This window comes from Tetrao urogallus (genome assembly GCF_951394365.1).
Source record: "Tetrao urogallus genome assembly, chromosome: 7".
Taxonomy (NCBI): domain Eukaryota; kingdom Metazoa; phylum Chordata; class Aves; order Galliformes; family Phasianidae; genus Tetrao; species Tetrao urogallus.
Window position 1 is genome coordinate 20,582,513 of NC_136820.1, and position 24,555 is coordinate 20,607,067.

Consider the following 24,555-nt stretch of genomic DNA (forward strand, 5'->3'; position numbering starts at 1 on the left):
TTCTAATAGAAGCTATAGACTTTTGACTGGTCAAACACTGACATTAACAAGTTTTACAAAAATTGTTTCAAGTATCCTCTTTTTAGTCACAGTGAAAATGTAAGACCAAGATGTAAATGTTAAAGTGAAGGACTGAAAGTTTCTCAGATGAAAAAGGCAAAGGTACTAAATCAAAACGTATAAAATGCTTAAACGCATTTCCTTCATGTGATATGAATAGAAAGGTTATCTGTAAAAAGTTAGAAAAATTAAAATAAATTACATATTTAAGTACACTTTCCCTTCAGCATTATTATAAAAAGTCAGAATAGTGTACTTTTGAATATACACAGAGTAAAAATGCGCAGGCGCCGCAGTTATCATCGCTATCTACACCACATCTTGTCACGTTAGTTTGTTTCCTGCAGTTGATTTTATTTGTTACTTAAGCTCATCTTCAGCAATCTCAGTACACCCAGCTAATCGGGACCCACTGTGGTTCCAGCCTCAGTTTCTCTATAGCAGTCTGCAGCTTCTCAAAGGCTTTGTCTAGGTTGTCATTTACAATGGTCAGATCGAAGTAGTGGTTGTACGCCCTCTGGATCCGGGCACTTTCATCCACTGTTTTCTTCAGATCAGTGTCCTGTTGGAAGCATTTGGAAGTTACTAAGAACAGAAGACCTGCCACATCCTTACCAATGGAGAAGTACCAGTTTGTGATGTAGTATGAATGACTTCATTTAAAGCTTGATACCGCTACATATTAATAAAATATTTACAATAAAGCCACAAAACCCTCAAGCTAAGATGCACTGACGGGACTGACAATTTTGTATTTGATGTCAACAGTGTTAAATATGGAAACCAAATACTGCACAGCTGGCGATTTTTAAGGAAGTCAATAACAGCACATGAAAGGGGCCCTGTGTGCACAACAGACAGTTTGTCACTTTGTGGAGGCGACTGACAATTCAGTCACAATAGGTAATGCTTTGGGAGGCATTTATTTATATGCCTCTTTTTTATTCCCTACAGAAAGCACCAAAACCCCAAGAATTTGAATTAGCGTGCAATGAAAGATCATGAAAGCTGCATTTCTGAATGAATCTCAGATCTTTAAAATGCCACTACAGTGGTAAATACAAAAGCCAAAATTAAGAACTATGTGAATAGCCTTCCTTTCACAGTAAATGAAGGAGGGAAGCAAATGCAGCACCACAGGAGCCAGAGTTCTTGCAGCGGCCTGGGAAGCCAGGAATGGTGTAGACAGACCCACCAGCAAACGATGTATGCAATACTTTAAATGCACATTTCTTCTGTTTGTTCAGGAAGCTGCAGATGTCCAGCATCACGATGCAGAATCCGTACAGATTTATAAAGTGCATATTTTAAATGTAACTATCCTCTTTCTTATTCACGGGGGAAGTAAAACAAAAGCAAGGATGTCCCTTAGGGAATCAAATTTTAGGAAGGGCAGGAAATTACTTTTATACTTGTCTGGACAGTCTTAATCTTGCCTCTTGATTACATAAGGCAAAAGTCAGTGTTTGGAGGAAGGAGGAAACAAAGCACCCACAGACATACCAGAATCCATAACAACCTGAGTCCACAACTAGGGTTTCTCAGATTGTTTACAGAACAGAATCTCACAGGTTTCAGGAGAAAAAAAAAAAAGACAAATCCCACATTCCTTCCGTACAAATTAAATCTCATTTTATAGCTTGGAATGCCCCATCAGCATCACACAAGGTATTACTAGTATCTAAGCTATACAACTACAGCTGAGTTGTCAGCATGCCAGGGCTTTTCCCAGAAGGGGAAGACGCACTGCTGAGCGTAGAGAATCATTTCATTAACTGCCCAGCCTGAGCTTTATTTATTTTTTTGCACTGGTCGTGCAGTGGGAAAGTTCAAACCCGTACAGAACATTTATAATTTGCTATGCCTCTCATTTGTCTCCGCTGGGTCTCGGAAAAGGAGACAGGATCTGAGGAATAAAATGTACCACTTTGCTTTACGTGACAAATCCAAGGAACATCACAGGAGGAGAAGCTATTCAATGCTGCTTTTTCTGGCAGCTCTCAGCCATTTCTGGTGCAGCGTGTGCTGCTGCAGCAGTGGAAATGAGGTCCAGTTGAATTCTGGTTGCTTTGTTTGGCTTTTTTGTTTGTTTATTTTGATTCTGTTTTGTTGGTTTTTGTTTTTGTTTTCCAAACAGTCTGTAATGTCTTTCCTAAGGATTACAGATTACCTTTTCAAGGCGCACCCATAACATAAAGACAAACCTGAAAAAACAACTGTGCTGGGGGTGAGGTGGTGAAGTGAAGGAAAAGCACTTATATAAAAGAACTTCTCCTGCCATCAAGGTATCTATAACTCACTGTAAATAACCAAATGTGCCCCTTCCCAAAGAATATATTCCAGGTAATTCTTGTAATCAACACTGTCTGTAAGAGGGCTATTTTTAAGGAAGAAGCATTCTGCCTTATACATAGTGTTTAATTAATTCCTAGTAAGCAATCAGCAAATATCTTGCCTTACTTTTCTTGCATACTTCAGTTTTAGAAAAAAAATTAAACTAAAAAAATAAAAATAAATAAAGAACATCCTGTTCAAAGCAAAGTAAGTATGAAGTAATCTGCTTACAGTGAGAAGTTTGGTTGTAATTCCAGCATCTACCACTGCCTTGTGCATAGCACGCAAAGTCTCCAACTCTGGAGCAGCAATGAACACTACGTAGGGCATGAATTCTGAAGTCCTCAGTATTTTCAGGGCCTGGAAGCAATTAAAAAAGAGAGGGAAAAAAAAAGTATGAGAATGACTCAAACATCCCCTTTACTTAAGGGGCACTGCAAGACTATTATGTTACAACCAGTAGAAATACAAGATGGGGGAAGATTTTTAATTCTATTTCAGAAATTCCTACATCGCCCTTTGAAATGCTCAGCATCATTTTTTTTCTTGATTAAAAAGAGCAACTGCTACTCTGCAAGGCTCCCACTTCCATGCAGAATCTGTTTTTTCCCCACCATCTTTGTAACTTACTCCAGCTCAGTTCCATAAACACACAAATCCAGTTGGCAGCATAATCTTTCAGCCAGGTCAGAAGCCATCAGATTTAAAGGCATGCCTCATCAACATTAGTGTAACATTATGAATGATATACCTGTGGATTCACATCCAAAATGCAGGTCCTTCCTGTCTGAACAACTTCAAGGATAGAATCAATTTTAGTGCCATAAAGATTTCCTTCATATTCTCCATGCTCTAAGTATCTGCCAGCTTTAATATCCATCTCCATTTCAGCTCGTGACACAAATCTGTATGCCTGTCCATCCTTTTCATCATCCCTTGGCTTTCGTGAAGTAACTGAAAAAAATTTAAAATACAAACTGAATGTTAATCTTTTTGTACTTGGAATACGTGCACAAGATTGGGCTGCCTTTAAATTATGGAGATTATGATAAGGAATTAAGTGTAATTATCATGGTTCCATATACAGAGTCATCAGTTATTCTAGCATACATTCCAGAACTGTGCACAGCCCTTCCCATTCTCTTTATTTCTGTTCTTTGCTACACACTGCTTACCCTTAGATATTTATTTTTCCTTTGCATTACTCCCACAAACCATATACAATATGCATTTCTACCATCTTCTTAATTATTGACTGAAAATAGTTATTTAAATGACTTGCAAATGAAATGGAACTTCAATGAAATGGAACTCACAAATGACAAACTGACTTCTGAAAACCAAGCGAATACACATCAAGATCCACCCCGTCGTGCTCCCCCCAAAAATATTATCACATACGTCATTCACTGTTATTCAAGGCAGAATCACCTGAAGTAGCTCTAAGAAAAATTAGCTCCAATGCCAGAACAAGCCCAGCCACAGCAATGAGAAACTTGGTGGAGGCCAGCTGATGCTACTTCCAGGACAACTTACCCTTCGCAGCGAAGAATGTTCACTGCACAGAAATTAAAGCCCACACTAAAGTGAAACATGAGCCAGCTTAGATATTGGCCCACAATTTACAGCACAGATATTATTTAAGCAAGAATGTGGAATTACATTATAAAACAAAATACCAGATTATTACCTACTTTGCTGCCCTATCACTGTATTACTGCCCACTATTTGCATTCAATTAGATTTGAACTCTGGAACATATTTACAGTAAGTGAATGGATCCCTTTGTAATACTGTGATACAACTAAAAAGCATTCCCACCTCTCCAATGATTTCTATCAACTTAACTATTACAGAGAACTCAAGAATCTTCTGAAGCTGTTAGTAATACAAGTGCTACTCCAACACCTAATCTTAGACAAGATTCCACAGTCAGACTGGAAGTCAAATGATTGATACAATATTAAAAAAAAGAAAAAAAAAAAAAAAAAAAAAAAGGAGCAGTTTGAAATAAACCTTGGAGAGTGAGCTGTGATCACTCACAGGCAGAAGATGACTTTTGAGTTCAGCTACCCAAACTGCAGGAAAAAACCCTCAAAAAACAGCCACTTTTGCTGGATCTGGGCTCAACACTAAGGACGTGCTTTACCCTATGGCATCACAGATCATCTCAGCCATCTTCCAACATACATAAAAAATGTCTTTTGTGAATAATCAGAAGTTTCTTCTAGTCAAAGAAACTGAGGCCTGATTACGCTGACTACTGATCACCCTACTGAAAAATCTCAATATAAAGTAGAAATGTCACATACAACAAACTGCAGATTTAATGCACACAGTGAAACCGCCAGGTGCTTGGGAAAGTGTATTTTGATACCCTGAAGGGTATTCAAGAGCTCCAAGTGAAAGCATTTTAAGACAGCGTTACATTATTGATATGCAGATACAGTGTTTTAGAGACATCAGTAATTTTGAGGGCTTTTTAAAAAGGAGGAAAAAAATTGAAGTAACAAAGTTTCATATTACTTTGCCAGTTAATAAACAATGGGATTTCCAAAGGAAGATTTCATTAAAAAAATAACACTGTGCCCTCAACCTTTTCATTAGTTTCACAAAAGGCTTGTGCACTAGCCAGTTCTAATGGTTAGACAATGAGCACACGAGGAAAGAGAGGTTCTCCCCTCACACGGCACAATTCATCTCATTTAAGACCTGTTCCTCCTCTCCTATTATCAGCACTACTTCTTACCAACTGGAAACAGGAGAAACAAATTGGCTTTGAAATTCTGAAGGGCAGGTGGCAGGAGGAGAATAGTAATGCAGTAAGGGTCTCGCATCTGTGTTCAAACAGAAGACTGACAAGTTGTGGTTTTTTTTTTTTAAAAAAAAAGCAAACACCCCCACCACCCATCCTGTAAGTGAGCAAAAGTAACCAACTGTAGCAAAGACAAGAAAACAAATATTTCAGTAATGGAGGAGGAGAGGAGGTTCTTTTTCTGAAGATGATAGTAAAAAAGAAAGATCATAGGTTTGAGGCCAGATGAATAAAACATCAGATAATTATACGGACCTTAGGGATCACAAACACTCCCATTTTATTGGAAGTTTACATCTTTCCTTTCCCTACGCTTCCAATACTTCAATAACAATTTATAATGCCTAGGATGCTTCCACAGACAAAAAACAAAACAGCAGACCTGAGAAACTCCACTGGCTGATTATTACAGAAGACTGCTAGCAACGTCTATGATCCCCTCAAGTGATGGCAACTGACACTGAATGAACCCAGCAGATACTTAAATAGCGGTTTTCAGCAGCAGCAGTTACAGTTAATTGGTAGTTGCAAATACCTTAACTGTTGTCATATGCTAATTCCGTTGTCTGAAAAGATGAAGAATGCTTTTTTCTTTTGTTTTCCCACAACAAACAACTCACATACTCTGAGAAATTACTTCTACCACCAATGAATGGGATAAACTTCCCATATTTTTCAGATGAGAAACTCAAAATGTGGTATTACACCAGGAGTGCTGACAACTTACATGGCACTGTAGTTCCAAACCTAGTAGGATTCAGTACTATAAACCTATTCTTCAAACTTCTTCGTCCCACTCCTTGGGCCCCAATTAAGACCAGTGTTTTCCTCTGAAAAGGAGGCATTTTGGCTACTTCTTCATAGATCTGGATTTCGTGACGATCAAATTCTATATTAAGAAGAATACCAAAAAAATAGTTAATACCTATTCAGTAATGTAAGAAGAAAATGAGTTCTAACAGCCACTTATGTCCAGGTGGCTTCTGAATATCTCCAAGGAATGTTCCACAACCATTCCACGCCAGCATTCAGCCTGTGCCAGCATTTAATCACACACAGCATAAAAAGTGTTTCCTGATGTTCAGAAATCCCTGAGTTTCATTTTGTACCCACTGCCTCTTATCCTTTTGCTGAGCACCACTGAAAAGAGCCTAGCTCTGCTGTCTCAGCTCATTCCTTCAGGTATTTCTACACATTGATGAGACCTCTGCCTTTAGCCTTCTCTTCTCCAGCCTAAACATTCCCAGTTCTTGTTCAGTCCCTCTTCATAGAGGAGATGCTCCATTTCTGACATACTGGTGGCCTTTCACTGAGCTCTGTCCAATAACTCCATCTGTCTCTTCTTCTGGGCAGCCCAGAGCTGGACACAGGACTCCAGGTGTGGCCTCACCAGTGTTGAGCAAAGAAGGATCACCTCCTTTAGTTCACTAGCAAGTTATAATTTTTTTTCTCTTTTAACACAAAGTTCTTCTCTGACTTCCACCTATTGAAACATGTGTACTTGGCACCATTTTATCTACACTGGTCACAATTGTTTTTAAACAACAAACCTCCCTGACCAAATTTCACTGCCTAGCCAAATATTTCACTGCAAATCTTTCACCTTTTTTTATTCAAGTTTAAAAGCATAGAGAACTTCGATTCATATGTAAAATTCAAAGATACCTGCATTTCTTGTAGTAAGATACATCATCTTTTTCTTTTTTTTGCTGCTTATTGTTCCGCAGAAAGGCCCTACAGATAAAAATTGAGACAAAAATCAGCATTCTTGCTCAACATTTTTCCTGAAAGTATTTACATACCTGACTTCCATGAACACGTGTAAGTTTACATTAATTGCACTTGAAAAGACTATTTTCAGTAAGTTATTACCTTCCTTTTTCCAAAATCATCTATTCTAGGGAAGGACATTACATCTACTTTCATATACATTACGGAGTGCAGAAAGAATAGAACACAGAAGAAAAAAGTTTTCCAAGAAAGTTGAAAAAATCCTAGAAAAATCTTTCAAAAACACCTATTAACTTTTAATGCATATAATAAAAACATCTTTAATAAAAGAGAGTAATCCGTACAGCTTTCCCACCTCACTCAGCTTTTCATCAGCAGGTAGTAAAACTGATTCATGTATCTACAAAGACTAAGCACATACTTTTGCCTCTGCCCTTCACTCAAACCAAAACCATGCACACATAATCATAAGCATTTAGCAATATTCCCATACAACAATTTTCAAGTATCTGAGAAGATAGGAAAAGCGAAACAAACTGAGTCAGAGCAAAACATAACCCTGAAATCTCTTAAACCTCACCTGAGTTGTCCCAGTCCCTTCTCACAAAAGCCTTCCTCTTCTCTTCCAGGAACTGGCTAGGAATGAGTCCTGCACTTCCTCCTTCTTTGACATGGCTAGCCTGAAAATTAAAAAAATTAAAAAATAAAAAAAATCACAGGAAACATGTAAGAAGCATTTTTCTCATGACATCTTGATGACTGACTTTTACCCTGACCAAATTTCTCAGTGGTGAACGTTCTGCAGTAACTGGTTCCCATTCTGTTAGCCTCCTGTAGCCAGTCATAAACTTTCAGCATAAAAATCCCAAATGGAACTCAACAGCTACAGCTCTCAAGTGACAAAACTCAAGGCATTGTAGTACACAGTACCTTTATTTTGTATTCTTGAGCAACTTCAAACAGATTCCAGCATAGCTTAATAACTGTCATTTTACAAACTGGGAATGTTACATACAGATCTCATCAATGCCTTCAAGCTTCTGTACTATGTAACTAGAGATTTAAATCTGAGTAACATAAGTATTCTTGGTAATGAAAGCTTGGCTCAGAATTTCTACAAAAATCATTTAATGGCAGGCTCAATTCTCTGCAAACTTAACGTATACAAACACACAGTTATGAGATGTTACACTTTCCCATACCTAGCTGGCCTGTCACTTGCTAGCAAGACCTGTTTGCTTTTTGAGATGTATGCTTTTACCTAGTAGTGATTCTCTGATTTTTCACAGTTCATGAATTCCCAGTAACAGTCTACAGTTTACAGAATGGCCAAGGAAAAATCTAACTTTCTTTCCCAGTGGCATAACCTGCAACAATACTCATATATTAGTTCAATATATTTCATTTTTGCCACTCATCAAGGTGTTTATAAGCACACTGGATTTATTTCTCCTGGACACCCACAAGTTACAAGCTGAAGAATTTTGAAAAACTTATTCCAAAGACAGCACGTAAGCTAAATGTCAAACTACTCTGAAGTTTGAGATTGCTCAACTTCTGAAGTTAATTAGCTTGGCAGTAATAAATTTTCTGCATCCCCTCACATGATGAGCTGTTTATGTTTGAAGCAATGCTGAGCACTTTGGTTATGAACATGTATGTGTTCATAAAAACAGCAGTAACAGTAAAAACACAGTGCTACATAAGCTATTTATACCACTATAATATATATATTTATATGCACTACTACTGCAACTGCTTATATTTTCACTTCCAATACTAAGAGCTTGAAACTGGATTACAATGTAAATATTTTTCTTCTATCTGCTGTTAAGTAGTTTAAATTAAAAAGTTTATCATAAAGGAAATTAATGAAACTTTTTCTTTTTTAGTATTGATTTATTTACCAACCTGCCACCAATTTGGATCTTCCCGGTTTACAATCTGAAGAATTTCTCCTTTAGAAAATTTCAACCCTGCTTCTTTGCATGGGATGAGGTTGTCGTTATATGGATTATAGTCAAAATGACATTTCACAAAAACCTGAAATGTGGAAAAATTTACAGTGCTTAAACATTACAAAATCCATTCTTACTAACTCATCTGTCAAGTTGAAGTTGTGTCTTTACCTACAGCATAACAAGTTCCCAGCATAACAAGTCCCCAGGCGACGCTACAGGCTTGGGGCGGTGTGGCTGGAGGACTGCGTAGAGGAAATGGACCTGGGGGTATTGATTGATGCTCGGCTGAACATGAGCCAACAGTGTGCCCAGGTGGCCAAGAAGGCCAATGGCATCCTGGCTTGCATCAGAAACAGTGTTGCAAGCAGGAGCAGAGAGGTGATTGTTCCCCTATATTCAGCACTCGTCAGGCCGCACCTCGAGTACTGTGTCCAGTTTTGGGCCCCTCACTGCAAGAAAGATATTGAGGCCCTGGAGCGTGTTCAAAGAAGGGCAACGAAGCTGGTGAGGGGTCTGGAGCACAGGCCATATGAGGAGAGGCTGAAGGAGCTGGGAATGTTCAGCCTGGAGAAGAGGAGGCTCAGGAGAGACCTTATTGCTCTCTATAACTTCCTGAAGGGAGGTTGTAGTGAGCTGGGGGTCGGCCTCTTCTCTCGTGTCATTAGTGATAGGACCAGGGGGAATGGTTTCAAGCTACGCCAGGGGAAATTCAGGCTGGACATGAGGAAGTATTACTTTTCAGAAAGGGTGGTCAGGCACTGGAATGGACTGCCCAGGGAGGTGGTGGAATCACCGACCCTGGGGGTGTTCAAGGAAAGACTGGATGTTGCGTTGAGGGACATGGTTTAGTAGGAGCTATTGGGAATAGGTGAACGGTTGGACTGGGTGATCTTCTAGGTCTTTTCCAACCTTAGTGATTCTATGATTCTATGATTCTAAGTTTGATATGATGGAATTTGCATTTCTCAAGTAAGAGGCAAGTTATGGAAAAAAACAAAGAGCAAACCAGCTGAGAGAGCAGAAGTAATGTGCAGTGCAAACCTTAGCTAAGGGAGCTGCAAGACAAAAATAAAAAGCCAGCTGCTCGACTGGACAATGTATTTGTATTTTCACTTCAGTATATGCAACTTAATTACTAATCTAACTTTGACTTACTTAAAAACACAAACGTTTCTCAGAGCTCAAACTCTGTTCTCAAGGTTTGTTTGATCCTAAGAATTACGTTTGCTATTAACTCAATGTTTTAAGACCAACAAAATATGCTAAATGTAAACGTAACTATTATTTTCATGGGCATTAACATCCACCACCTGAAGGAGTCTTGCAGGATGTTTCAAATACTCTCATTCAGAGCAACAAATCACTTCTGCATTGGCTAAACTGACCGTCTACAGCAACAGCAGAAGGATACGGAGTAAGCACTACCCAAGTTGCTTCCTAAAGTCAACTCATCTGTTGAATGCAATATGTATATCTGAATTCCATGAAACACTACCTGGACACAGATCATTTAAAAACACAAGCACTTTACTGCAGTTCATTGTGACTGTGGCTAGGTCATCAGAGGTGAAAGAAACAGGTTTGCATGAATACAAATGCTTATCAGTCTAAGATACTAATAATTTTTTAAGCAGACATCATCTCAGTACACTGAATAATCTCATTTCTAATATGTACTTTAAAGCAAATACAAGTATTACCCCTTTTGCTAGCATTAAATACACACACAAAAATCTCAGAACATGTCTGCTCCTAATCTTACTCACTCAAGTACCAAGTAGAAGATCTTTTGACAGAAATGTTAGAAAGGAGCTACTGACCTGTTGAGGAATAACCGTGTCTCTGTAACTGGGGAGAATCTTCAGAGTGACACTGCCACTAATATTTTTCAGCAGTTCCTGCAATTCTTTTGGATTGTTTCCAACCTCGTGGCCGTTCACCTCTTTAATAATGTCACCTACATGCAGAAGACCTTGTCGATCTATCATTCCACCATGCAGAATTCTTGCTATAACCAGATCATTGTTCTCAACTCGAAATGTAACACCCTGAAAGAAGTATTAACACCTACTTTACCACTGTCTGAATTTCAATTGCATTTTACCATCATCTCAAGCGAAAAATATACATCTACGGGACACTGTCTCCCCCAGTGATGTCAGACAATAACACAACGTAAGAGTCGAGTAAGGTAAGTATCAAGTGACAGAGTACTTTCAGACAAGATTTTCATTGTTCGTGATTGCATGCAGTCCTGTCATTTTCTTTGAAGACCAAACAGATGTTGCATTAGGCAGTTATGCTAGCAGGTAAATCTGCCCATTGACTGCCTGTTCGTTAGGCCATGATTTCCTAGGGAGAACAGAGTAGAGAACATACAAATCTCCCTATTCCTACCTCTCAATCATGATCCATTAAATTACACAGTATAATAAAGCTAAGAATTAAAACTTAATGCAAGAAATTAGGCACATGCAAATGCTTTCACTTACATTTTAATTTAAAGACTTATTAATCTTCAATCACTCACCAGAGGTTCTCCTGCTCTTTTGTGAATTCCAAGAATACGAATAGCATCTACTGGAACAATCTGATTGTTCACTGAAGAATTATTGACTTCTGGGCTAGAAGGAGGGGAATCGTAACATTTTGAAGCCACAATATCATGTGCTTCCAAGAGTGACTACAAGGGAACAGAAAAAGCTATTTTTAAAATACTGAAATAAATATTTTTAAAAGAGATTTTGCTGATAACCACTGAAACTGCCATTTTAGAATCTGATTTGAAAACATACTTCATGTGGTATACACCAAAAATCAATTTTTATATTCGTATGAAACAGAAGCACTCACATGTCCTGCTAACCCTACTGGCTTGGCAAATATGTTCTCTTATGTAAATACAAGTGATTCTTCTAAAGAAAACACAGAAGAAATATAATTTTTCTGGGAGGCAAATGTGAAATTACAGGGAAGAAGATGGAAAAAGGAGTAACTGCAAAAGAGCTTCACCTAATGAAACAGTATCCAAGCAAATGGTTAAAGTAAACAAACAAGCAGCTGCAAAAAGATGAACATAACTCATTATCAGATACTTGTGTTTAATGTAAAAAAGATTTCCTCCACATTAATTTGGAAGTAAGGGTAAATTAAAGATAATTGCAGGTATGTAAGAATTTCTAGCAATCTGCAGAATGAGTACTTTCTGCTTGCAGAATTCTAACAGCAAATTAATCCAAGTTGACAGAATTCACTTTTGGAAAGCAAGAGCTTAGATCTCAAATTTATGGTGTATCCAAACAAATACAATAATCTCTGGAAGAGTATGGAATTTATATTTTATTTTGTTATTTAAAAAAGTGTTTTAAGACTTAAAATATTTCTAAGACAATATGTACAGGTAAAGCAAGATAAAACTTGTGTATTGGATGGCAGAGGCTATGTTAAGGAAGAAAAGGGACACACTACAACCACCACATAACGTAGTCCATTAAAAAGTGTCCAGTGATGCACAGTCTCTTTGACACATAGCAGAAAGCAAGCAAGCAAGCAGGAGAGATGGCTGTTAGGCCTATGTTATCGTAAGCAACATAAACAGCTTTGTTTCAAAAATGATCTGATGAGACATGGTCATAAGTTACATTACTGACCGGTGTCAAATAAGGAGATAAAGAGAACAGGACATCATAGGGGCAATCAGTGGTAGTGACACATATGCCAAAGGAAATCAGCAAACAGTACTAGAAAACAGGAGGACAGGCCTGAATTGAATTTAACAATTTTGCTATGCAGCCTGTTCCACTTTTTTGTAAGTAACCTCTAAAAAGCTGTGCAACCACATTAACACAGTGCTAAGCTCAATGTGAAAATCCTCAAAGCGCCATTAGCAAGCAGCCATTTTACACTGCCCACTACAAAATGACCCTGCTGATGTTTTAACTTGAGATTAGAGGAGCGACTAATTCTGCTACTAATTTTGCCCCTGCTTTTAAGACCGTGAAGGCTTGTGGCTGCTCTGGTATTGCGGACATAAACCAAATCGAACGAAACAGAAAAAAACAATTATTTATTTAAATCAAGCAGCAGTCAGATGGTAGCAATTCCTAGTTCTTCATCATCCAAGATGCATCCAATCCAAAAACCAAGAGAACAGATCTCTGTTTGCCCACATGTGTGGGCAACATGTTTTACCCTTTTTACATTTCCAAAATGAAACTGACTAGTATTAGCTATGTCTTTTGACACATTACCACAGACAAAACAAAGTAGATGGACCTGTGTGATAATTCTAGTTTTCTCTTTTGGTCACATGCTAGAAAACAATTGCTGCCAAAATTTCTGGCCACAAACCAGTCAGTTTCTCACAAAGCTCACACAGAAGCGTTCTGTACAGCTCACTGCCCTGAACAGTTATCTAATTTATGGATTACAATTGGATCCACAGCCAAAAAATGACTACTAGACAAACAGTGCCATTCTTTTCCAATTAACATGCTCCATAATACTCTTCAGTTCTTAAAAACTTTAAAAACTCATCTCATTGTTCGCATTCTCATCCTATTTATTCATTCTATTTCATGGACAGGCATGAGTTCTTTCAACTGCTATTTAACCATCTGTCAATCACAAAATCTCTTCCCTGCTATTTCCATGATAGCTGAGTCCAGAAGGACTATCAGGGACTGTAAATTGCTGCCCATAATTACAAAATGATTTGAGACAAGAAATAAATTCATTTTCAAAACAAAACCAAAAAGCAACCTAATATAGTTCATTTACTATATTCCCATAACTAACTCTCACTTCCAAAACACAAGAATAGATAGTCTGGCAAAGAGGAAGCTCAGGGGACACCTTATGGCTCTCTACAGCTGCCTGAAAGGAGGTTGTGGAGGTGGATGTTGGCATCTTCTGCCTCATAACTAGCGACAGGACTAGAGGAAGTTGTGCCAGGGAAGAGTCAGGCTGGATGTCAGGAAGAAGTTCTACTGCGAAAGAGTGGTCAGGCACTGGAATGGGCTGCCCAAGGACGTGACGGAGTCATCATCCCTGGAGGCGTTCAAGAAACATTTAGATCTTGTGCTAAGGGACATGGTTTCATGGGGAAATATTGGTGGTATGTGGACAGTCGGACCGGATGATCTCGGAGGTCTTTTCCAACCTCAGTGATTCTATGATTCTACATTAGGCTTAAAGGACTGCTTCCATCAAGATGGGTCATGGTGTATTGTCCTGAGAAACACTTACAAGAAAGTGACCTGGCAGGAGAAGCCAAGTAAATATTATTGGATCACTCTTCAACATTTTATGTTGATCACAGTTACTTTCTTATTTTAGTAATACAGTTGAGTGACTGAAGAAACATAATTACATGGATTTGACTTTTTTCCTTCCTATGGTATCTGAAAAAGTGATATCTTCTGCTCCTGCAACTCCAATGCTCCCCTGAAATCTGACCTTTCCCATACTGGTGATAGAACATTTATAATACCACAGGCAAAGTCCACAAAACAACATGGACTGAGCAGTCTGCATCCATAAATGATTCAAATTTTCCTAAGTATATTATAAATAAACAGCATCAGTAACTAGCCAACACTGGGTAACTGTGGAAAGGTTCTCATGGAAACAATAGCAATGGTGCCTGAATAAGGCATTTAGAAGAGTTCTCAGCACTTCACAAGAAACACAGAACCCTGGAAACAGTACTGTGGCAGACAGTTTGGCTCCTTTCTGCAAGATACTGTCAAAAAGTAATCCATTAACTTAGAACATATTCTTTAGTTTTCCGTGGCTGTACTTATTTGCCAGGTAAAAAAGAAAAGCACAGTTCTAAATTCTGTAAACAAAGTAATATTAAGCATTCAAGGCTCTCTTCAGCGCTGAAGCCAAATTCAAATCTTTGTTTTTCAAGCAAAATAAACAATAAAATAAAAATAAAATAAACTTAAAAAAAAATAATAAGAAATCCAGAATCAGAAACCTCCCAGCATGATTTATGCAGGTTATGAAGCATTTCCTGACCTGCATGGTAACTATTTGCCCAGCTATGTTCCAATTCCAGGTTCATTTCAAACTGGCTTGGGGAGATGTTTTAAGATGAAGTATATATTGCCAACAGAATTTACTATTAAAAGCAGTTTGCATAACTCTGAGAAAGGTGAAAGTAACTGAATGAGCTCTTCCATAAACAGCAGAAGTGATTTTTCTGCATGTTTAACCTCTCCAACTGTGCAATGCTTCCAACTCCTCGCTCTTTCCTCGAGGCAAACTCTCTCACCACTTCTGTTCTCCAACTACTGTCAACACTTGCTACAACTTTCCCTGTGCAGTGCATGGCTTTTTCATGCATACTGCCCTGACCAAAAACCACCTATACTGTGGAACTAATAAGAGCTTAATATTTTCCACACTCTGATCCCTGAAAAAATGTAATTTAAACTAATAAAAAGTAGAAGGGAGGAAAAACCAGGATGAAATGAGAAAAGAGAAAAGAAAGGGAACAGATAGTCAAACGTAATAGTATAATCATAACTGCATGTATACTCCATAAGCCAGTCCCTGCCCAATTTATCTTCTGTGATAGTGTTAAAACAAAAAGTGCAATTCCATAGTTCAGTGTTTTCAGCACTATGCATCTTAATATGCTGTTGCACCAAATACCTGTATATCACATTTGACACTTATATGCCAAGGTAGGTTACATGTGTAAGATGATACTGTGGTGAAGCAGTACTACTCACTTGCTAAACATAGATAACCAGTTCCTAAAAGAGTTACACAATAGAATCCATGAAACTTTAAGTTATGTTCTTCCCCGCGGCTTGTTACACAACTTCACCAAACTGGATACAGAATGAAAATTACATTTTCTGTTATTACAAATCACATTGAATTTCTTCCTTTTTCTCCTCCTTGAAGAATTGGGAATATGAAAAAAATGAGGTGGAACGGATAAGTAACTACTCTAAAAGAAAGTGCTAACTTTCAGAGACACAGAGAGAGAGAGAGAGAGAGAGATATCTCAAACAAAAAAACTTACTTGAAATAATGCAACTTTGTCCTCAGGGATTTTTGTTTTTCTGCCTGCCTCCAGATGGAAACAGAAGCACAAAAACTTAAGCTGCTTTAGACTTTTCTTTTTTAAGTGAACTCAGTAATTCTGAACTCCTGAACTCTGCCAAAGCGAGTGATAATTTACTTCTCAAAAGGCAACATTTAACTACTTTATCCATTAAGTCGTATTTTCTTTTAGCTTCCGACCCGATTCTTTGCGTACCATCCAGTTTTTGCAGCAAATGAAGCAGAGAGCCTAGAAATAACTAATTTCTCGTACATGCTCATGACTCACCCAATGGAACAGTGTAAGAGGGAACATGCAATCTTCTTCAAAGCGTGCAATAAATATGACGTGCATTTTTAAAATGAGTTTCCAAAAAAGAATCAAACAGTATCACTGTAGGTCTGACAATGATACGAAATAAATTAAACTTTCTGAATGAAAACACAACAAGAACAAAAACAGAATGACTGCAATATTTTTGCATTGTAATTACCAATTCCTCCAAACTCAACCTTTCCTTTTCCAGTCCCAATTTTTGCTAGATCAAAGACTGATTTTAAGGGTCACTCGCCAGTAATTTTCTAAATCAAAGCCTTTGGTCCCTTAGTAATGATGCACTAATAAGAGCACAAGGGAGGCCAACAAACTGCTCTTCAGAACAGCATTCACCAACAGTTACAGCATTGAAAGTTGAGGTAATAAAGTGTTCCCTAGTTCCAACAGGCCATGGCACAGTTTGTCAGCCTTTCCAGTGCCTATCCATGTTAAGCAGTAATGCACACCATTACGTTTGTATAGCGTACAACTGAAAATTTAGAAAACAAAAACCAATCAAACATGATTTAACACGTATAACAAAAAATGTTTATATGGCTCTGTACCTATCTAAGAAAGGATGTGTTTATGCTGTGGCAAAAGCTTTGCTATCTTTTTCATTTAAGAGACCTACTGCAAAGTACCAAAACAAGCTGAAGCTGGCCTAGAAAGTCCAAAATCCAATGAGGATTTACAAATCCTAATCCTTAAGGGCCAACATGCAAACTGGTAATAGAGTAGCAGAAATGGGAAAACAAAAATGTCAAAATTTCATTTATGTTTAGTAGAACATCACGTTAAGTGGGAAGGATGTAAAGTTGCAATTTAAGCTCAATGTAGATCATATGGCGCAAGAGAATCAAGTTAATTCATTCTGCAAACTGTACATCTGACATGAGCATGAATGCAAAAAGCTGAACTGAAATGCAGAATGTATCAGGAACTGAGACCACCTGGACAATCTAAGAATAAAGCACTGGAGTAACCTCCAGTACACATGGAGTCTTACAATAGAGACAACACCACGAATGAAGATGTACTTGAAGCGTTAAAGGCTAAAGTCATGTTCATTCTTAACTCCATGCAACTACTTCTTTACCCTGCATCCAGAGTAAAATCCTGCATTAAAGTTGGCTATAGTTTAGTTTTTGTTTCATTACTGTACTAAGATCCATGTGTGCACAGTAATGCTGTGGGTCATATAAAGTGAAAAGGAGTAAAAGGGAGGCACCTGAAAATGAGGTTCCTTGAGTATTCCAACCAATTCCGCAATATTTTCATCTTTATTTATTAAGGGACTGATGTCTTCAAGAATTTCATTCACCAGCTCCAGGTTGTTGTCACTGACAGCCTCAAGTTTAGAATCTTCTAGTCTCTCGTGAGCCTGTAAGATATAATAATTACATACGACTGTAACGTAATTAAGTTTCAAGTAAATAGTACTTCTAAATTTTAAACTTTTTAATTAATTTCTTGGTGCATCCTTCAGTGGGAAAACAGGAACCATTACATATATTCTAATCTGCACATTTTGTCTTTGTAACTGCTGAAGGATTCTGTGTCCTTAACAATGTGACATGAAAAACCTTAAAAGCAGCACCTGTCAGATACGCTTGCATGTCCATGTTTCCTATGGCCTCCATGCTACATTCATCAAACAGCCCTCTCTGAACAGTATCAAGCCTCAGACTTTTTCTGCTTCAGAACCCAGGACAAGCAGACCTTCTAGAAGAACAAAAACAGAACTATGCAATTGGCTTGGAAAAATACAGTCTGCATTTGAGAAAAGGAGATCTGAGGCTTCTCCTAGTCAAATATATTTGAATGGCAAAGTTGAAAAGAAAGTCTGATGATTTAAAGGAATTCTGAAAAACAATCTGCAGAAAAGGAGGCTAACTCTGCTGGGCTGTATTAGTCACAGCGCTGCCAGCAGACTCCCCTCAGCTCAGTGTTGGCAAGGCCACAACTGGAGACCCGTGTCCAGTTCTGGGCTGCCCAGAACAAGAGAGAGGGAGTTATTGGAGAGAGCTCAGTGAAAGGCCACTGAAATAACAGAATGGAGCATATCTCCTATGAAGAAAGACAGAGAGCTGGGAACATTAAGGCTGGAGAAGAAAAGTCTTTAGGGGACATGCTCGTCCATGTGTACAAACACCTGAGAGTATGAAAAAATGGAATCAGGCTCTTTCCACTGTTGCTCACTGATAGGGTAAGAGGCAAACTGAAACAGTTTGAAGAGGCTGGAGGGGTTTCTGGGCAACCTGGTCTAGTAGAAGGTGTGGAATTAGTTGGTCTTTGAAGTTCCTTCTAACCCACACCATTCTATGACTCTGTGATTCTAATAAAGGAAAAGGCTTTTTACATTTCTGGCTGGTCTGAAATTAATGTGCAAATAGTCTGACAATCTCAGAGCTCTCTGAGAATTCACGATTCTGACAAAACTAACTCTTCTAATAGGGAAACAGATTTGATACACTTTTAGAGGCAAATGTATTGGTACAAATTCCATGCATGTCATTCATGAAGTGTGTTATCATTTCGACCTTGTCCTCATTTAGATCTACTGTCTGGGATGGAAGTTCAGGGTTCAATGCAGAATCAGAAAAAAAAAAAATTGAGTGTGATCATGCCATACGGACTCAGTTAAAGCCTTCCAGCATTCTTGAGAAAGCAAGTTTGTACTTAAGATCATGTCTGTTTCCATTACAAACACTTTTTTTTTTTTTAAATCTGCTTGTTAAATTCCTGCTAATTAAATGTTACATTATAATTGGACAACTACAAATTCTTCGGAATTATTGGAAAACTACAAATCCTTTGCAATGAACATTTTCTTCATTATAAATATTATAGATGAAGTATGTAACAGATTCTGTAGCTAGAAACAACTCTAATCAACAAAGTGATTTAACTTAACTCCAGTAAATTTAGCACACAAATTTTCCCCTCTGCAGTTCTCTCACCAAAAGATGAGACACTTCCACTGTTTCTATTTTTATTCCTATGCAACTTCTTCAACATGTAACCAATGTTTTTGAACAGTGTGGTGGCATGCTCTTCTTGACCTGACTTTTATTGACTTTCATTTGTCCTGCCACTGCTTGAGTGATAAACACCATGGATGGTTGTGGTGGCTGCATCTGACTTCAGCAGATAACCACCAGTGGCAAATCATGATGGGTGAAACCGGTTATGAAGGCTGCATCTGGCTGAGAGCAGACTGATGGGAAATAGAACACAACAGCCAACGGCTAATTTGAGCTATCTGCCCACCTAACAACTGTGCTAGTCTGTGTTTGACTCGAGACAAATCTGAAAGAGACTAACATCTGTAGTTGGTACGTAAATGTGAGTGAATCAGTCATCTTACTCCATAAATAATGAGCAGCCCAAGAGCTTGCTGAGCTCTCCTGCATGGCAGCTGGCTGCATAACAGATCTGCCCACAAGTAGGGATAGTTCTTGAGGGTACCACTGCTGCAGAGACCCCTCACACTTCAACGTCGAGAAATTCCTTGCTGCTACAAACCCTCAGTAGGTGAATAATAGTTTGCTAAGCTTTGCAAGCTTGCTAAGATTAAATCGTAGATTGATTGTGCACACATAACCACTGACCAAGTCTGGGGCTAGGAGTGAATTCAGCTACACCTAGATCCCTTACCTCTGCTGTCCAAAGACTTTAGAAAACTAGGGGATCCACTCTGAACCTTGTGACTCAATGGAAGTGTCCCTTGGATGAGTGTGTTTAATCTTATTTTCTATGAAATAATCAAGTGTACCTTGAAATCTCAAACCCTGCTAAATCCCCATTTTATTTAATCGCTATTTTATGTCAATACACATATTGCTGCTTCTCTCTTCTGAGTTGCATTCTATTTGTAACTAACAGTTAAACAAAAGTGAATTCTTAAACAAACTCTTATGTTGTCCTTTCCAGATTTTTATAGAGCAAAATGATCCTTCAGCTGTACAAGATATTTCCTGGCTGCCCACAGGGCATTGTTTCAGACGTTCATTCATATTAAAGAGACAGCTATATTTCAGTTAACTTTTTTTCTCTCGTAACGAACATATTTTTATGAAGAATAAGAAAGAATGCAAGTGCTGTATGATATTGGCTGCATTTTCTTATGATAAAATAAGCTACATTTTAACTTTAGGGTCTAAAGAATTTTAGGGTCAGCATCATCTTAGATACTTATAAATGAATACTACCACCTATGAATAAAGTAGTTGCATAATGTAAGACCAAAACTAAGGCTAGCCCATGTCTGACTGCTGCCAATCAAAGGCCCAACTATTACTCTGAGATCCAGGAAAGGGTTTGGACAGCATATTTCATTGGGTTGATCAGAAAATCATTCTGAGCCAAAAAAACGACTTGTTTATGCCATGAAGGAAAGAAGATTATTACTCTCACTTTTCAGCTTCAGAAAAAATGCTAGAAAACAAGGGATATAGGTTTTGCACACAACATGGGTCACAAGGCTATTAAAACCAAATACCTCTGATTTCAAGTATTTTGACATTGTCTTCATAAGTAAAATTAACACAATACTACCAAAGTCTCTGAGTTTTATTCTTTCCTCTAGTTCTCCATGTATCAATAAATCGTTGTACACAGAAATTATACCAAATATGCTCTGTTTTCAAGGACACCTTTAAGCCTTCTAACAAGACATACCATACATCAAAGGTACACAACAGTCCATACTCAGTGTTTATGTAACAGTACCAGTTACAACATTTTCAGATTCTACTCAGAGCAGGAAGTTGAAATACCTTAGCAAGAGATCTTACAATGGGGTTTTCCATGATTCCTTTGAGAAAAATTAGGTCTATTTCTTCAGCGCCTGTCGACGTCGGCAGATCAGTAAGGTTATCCAGTACTTGCTGCATGGCTGCTGACAAGAGAAAAAGAAGACAAAAAAAAAAAAAAAAGTTAAAAAAAAAACCCTAAGTATTGAGCAAAACAGACTTGGATAATTAGCAACATCTCAAAAAAACCCACCACAGTATTAGAAATAGAGATTTTAAACAGCTAACTACTGAGCGCAAGCAGGCAGAATGGATAAACTAAAATTCTTTTATTTGAAAGATGGAAATAAGTTATCTATCCAAATCCTTAGCATCACAGTCAACTCGAAGGAATGTTCTAGGTCTGGATTAAACATTAACTATTATTTAGACTGAAAAAAATCTCACGTATAAACTAGATACGCATAACACCCAACTACAACGAAAGCAACTAACTCGTGATTGTTTTGTTTCATGTCTCCTTCACAGAAAGCTTTCAGCCCTCATACATAAACCAAACAACACTAAGTTTTAGAATGCTTCTATAGGCAGATGTCACTGTTCTTGAAATGAATACAACTTCAATTATTTTTTTTAACCAAAAACGTATTGCTAAGGAAGCAATTGACAACACTTGCATGCACTCTCAGCAGTCATTTACAGCCCCCAGTTCTGACTTATTGCACTCTGGCACTAAGTGCTGTAAATGCTAGCACCAAGCTGGCTCCACAACATACTTATATCGGGAAGTATATCTTAGAACTTGAAGCATACTGTATTTGCATGGTTTTCCCAGTGGAGATATTCTTGGCTATCAACAGCCCGCAGAGAGAACTACAGTAGCTTGGGCTGAAAGGGAACAATGGTGCTCAAGGAAAGCTCTGTAAATCCTACCATCCCCACTGTCCTGTCTCACAATGTCATTTATGAGGTGATGAGAATTTATTGTATAACCACGTCCTTCAACCCTTTCATTTAAGATAGAACTGAACAAAACAGATCCTTTATGTTAGATAGCAGTCAGCACATTCACACACCGCAGAGTTCTCGTGCATTTGAGCATGTGTGCAGTTGTCCTTTGCAGGCACTTCCTAGGCTAGCTTCAAGTCCGCAGAGATGAGCGTATGCAAGCTCAGGCTCAGCACAAAAGGAGACATCACTGAAGAAAATTATGAAGTCCTTCACAAGGTAAATGATTTTTTTCACCTCTTCCAACACACAATTAAATACACTCATCTTGTTAGCATTACCTTAGTAGTGAAAAGCCTACACTGTTGTTTTTTTTAGCAGTATGTTGTCAAACTCTTGCACAGTTATGTTTGCATATTCAGACACACACATACATAGGCCTACTACAAATTTTTCTGTCAAGCTCTTCAACAAAAGTATTAGAAAAAAATACTGTGTACGGCAATACTCTGCATGTTGCATAGCAGCATGTGTCAAGATAATCAGAAAGCCTATATGCCCCCCTCCCACACAAGAATTTACCCTCCACTCTCCTCATTGCTTTATAATGAAAGTTATTATGAAACACGGCAAAGCAAGAGAACAACAGCATTTCTCAACACCTACATTCTAATTTGAATGTTCCATAGACAACTCCATTCCAAGAAAATACTTTCTGGCTGTACTTTCCCTCAAGTAGAGCTGACTTTTCAACAATCAAATCATCTTGGAAGGTACATTTTAACTACAGCAGCAAATGTCAAGAGACTCTTTTTTTTTTTCATGCTCTAACCAAGCTTCTTGCTTCCAAAACATGAATCCCCTGTGAAACCATGGGAAGGAAGAAAAGTGATACTTAAACTGCGCTTTCAGATTCTGAAGCAATACTATTTCTATGTTTTCAATAGACAAAGTGCTGTTAGTGATCACACGTTGGATAAAGTCACCAAACCAACCTGGAAATAGTCCCTGTCTTCTTCACACTAAGTATGTCCTACATCTTGAGGAGTTTAGCTACCAATGCATAAGGCATTCCTTATATATCTCCATGTTAATAAACTGTTTCCTATGCAACCCTTTCAGAATTCAGCCTACCTTAGATGATCAAATTTAAAATTAAAATTTCTATTTAAACATTAGCATCAAAGAGAAGCTGTTGAGAGCATCATTTAAGCTTCACAAGAATGACTTCCAGGCTTTGTGTAGGCTATTTTCAAATGAATATTACGTTTAATAAAGGTTTCACAAATTCTACCATCAAAGCTGCCAAAGCATACTTTAGTGTTCTTGGAAAAGAGCAGACACCTTTATATAAAAAAAATTCACAAAAGCAGACTTGCATCCCAGGTGCTCAAAACATTGCCATGCATCTAATGGTTGCCTTTTCTCACCCTAATGCTCTCTAGTGGTGAGAGCTCAGGAGTGCTCCATGTGGTTGAATGATTTGGTGTCAAACAAAAAAAGAAGTGTCTGCTTCTCTTTTGGGGGAAATATTAACTATGTCTCTTGTCTCTCTCATTCCATCTTTTAGAGGAAACTGGTAAGAACATATTAACTTTAAGAGCTGTACTATTTACTTCCTTCTCCCTCCAAATAGTAACCGTTTTGTTATTCAATGAGCCACCTGGGTAAAACTTCAAATTTTCATCACAACAAAGGATTTGCTCTTGTGAGAATAATAGATAATAAGCACAGCTGAAGGAAGGAGCAAGGAATAAAGACATTACAAGAAACACACCTTGACAATAGCCTCCAGACAGCATAGGAACTGAGCAGCAGAAAGAGGCTTTCAGGTGAGACAAGGTGCTGAAGTAAAGGACTCTCAAGAACAAGTACCAACAGAACAGAGCATGAGATAGGACTTCTAAGAGAAAATGAGTTTACAATGGGGCACCCTCCACTACAGCCCCTGGCTTAGTGACAGGGAAAATATGCACACACCTAATTCCCACAATCAATTTTCAAAAAACATCTTCATAAACACTGGAAGTTTAAAGCCTGAAGCAAGTACTCAGCGGGAGCGTACTATTCTGTTGTGTACATGCACTGAGCAATTTATTCCTACTGAGCAGGTGAGTCTACACTCAAAGTAACTAGTTTGTCATTTGAACCCCATATCAAAAAGGGAAAGGAAGATGCAGGGGGAAGGCATGTAAACTGGTCTTTGTAGTAGTTACCATGCATCCTCATGTCTAAGAATGCAGAAATTTCACTTACGAATGCAGAATTTACTAACCAGAATTAACTCATCCTAAATTCATGTATGGCTCTTCCGATAACCAAAGGCAGATGCTTCAAAGGCTTAATCTACGTACTGTACCTTACAATAGTAAATTCAGATCAAACAGAAGTAAAAGTTACTATGACAAACTCTTCCTAAGAAAAAAAAAAAAAAAAGACAGATTTTCAACAAGCTCTCAACTGTGAATCTTCCATCAAATTTGATTTTTACTTCTTCTTTCAGTGCCTAATTCTTGACTAGATTAATTCTATGTAAAGGAAAAAGGAAGCATACATTTAAATAAATTTTCC

At 38.0% G+C, this 24,555-nt stretch overlaps 1 protein-coding gene across 1 annotated transcript; it reads right to left on the bottom strand.

Moving 5' to 3' along the window:
• Positions 1 to 445: 445 nt before the first annotated feature.
• On the bottom strand, positions 446 to 21,177 carry PALS2 (protein associated with LIN7 2, MAGUK p55 family member; the record flags this gene model as incomplete). The annotated part of the gene is made up of 11 exons (XM_079538549.1): positions 446 to 622; positions 2,626 to 2,754; positions 3,146 to 3,348; positions 5,937 to 6,098; positions 6,875 to 6,943; positions 7,521 to 7,620; positions 8,852 to 8,983; positions 10,722 to 10,949; positions 11,432 to 11,584; positions 17,511 to 17,663; positions 21,061 to 21,177. The coding sequence occupies 11 exons, from the start codon at positions 21,175 to 21,177 to the stop codon at positions 446 to 448; spliced, it is 1,623 nt and encodes a 540-aa protein (XP_079394675.1).
• Between the last annotated feature and the right edge of the window lie 3,378 nt (positions 21,178 to 24,555).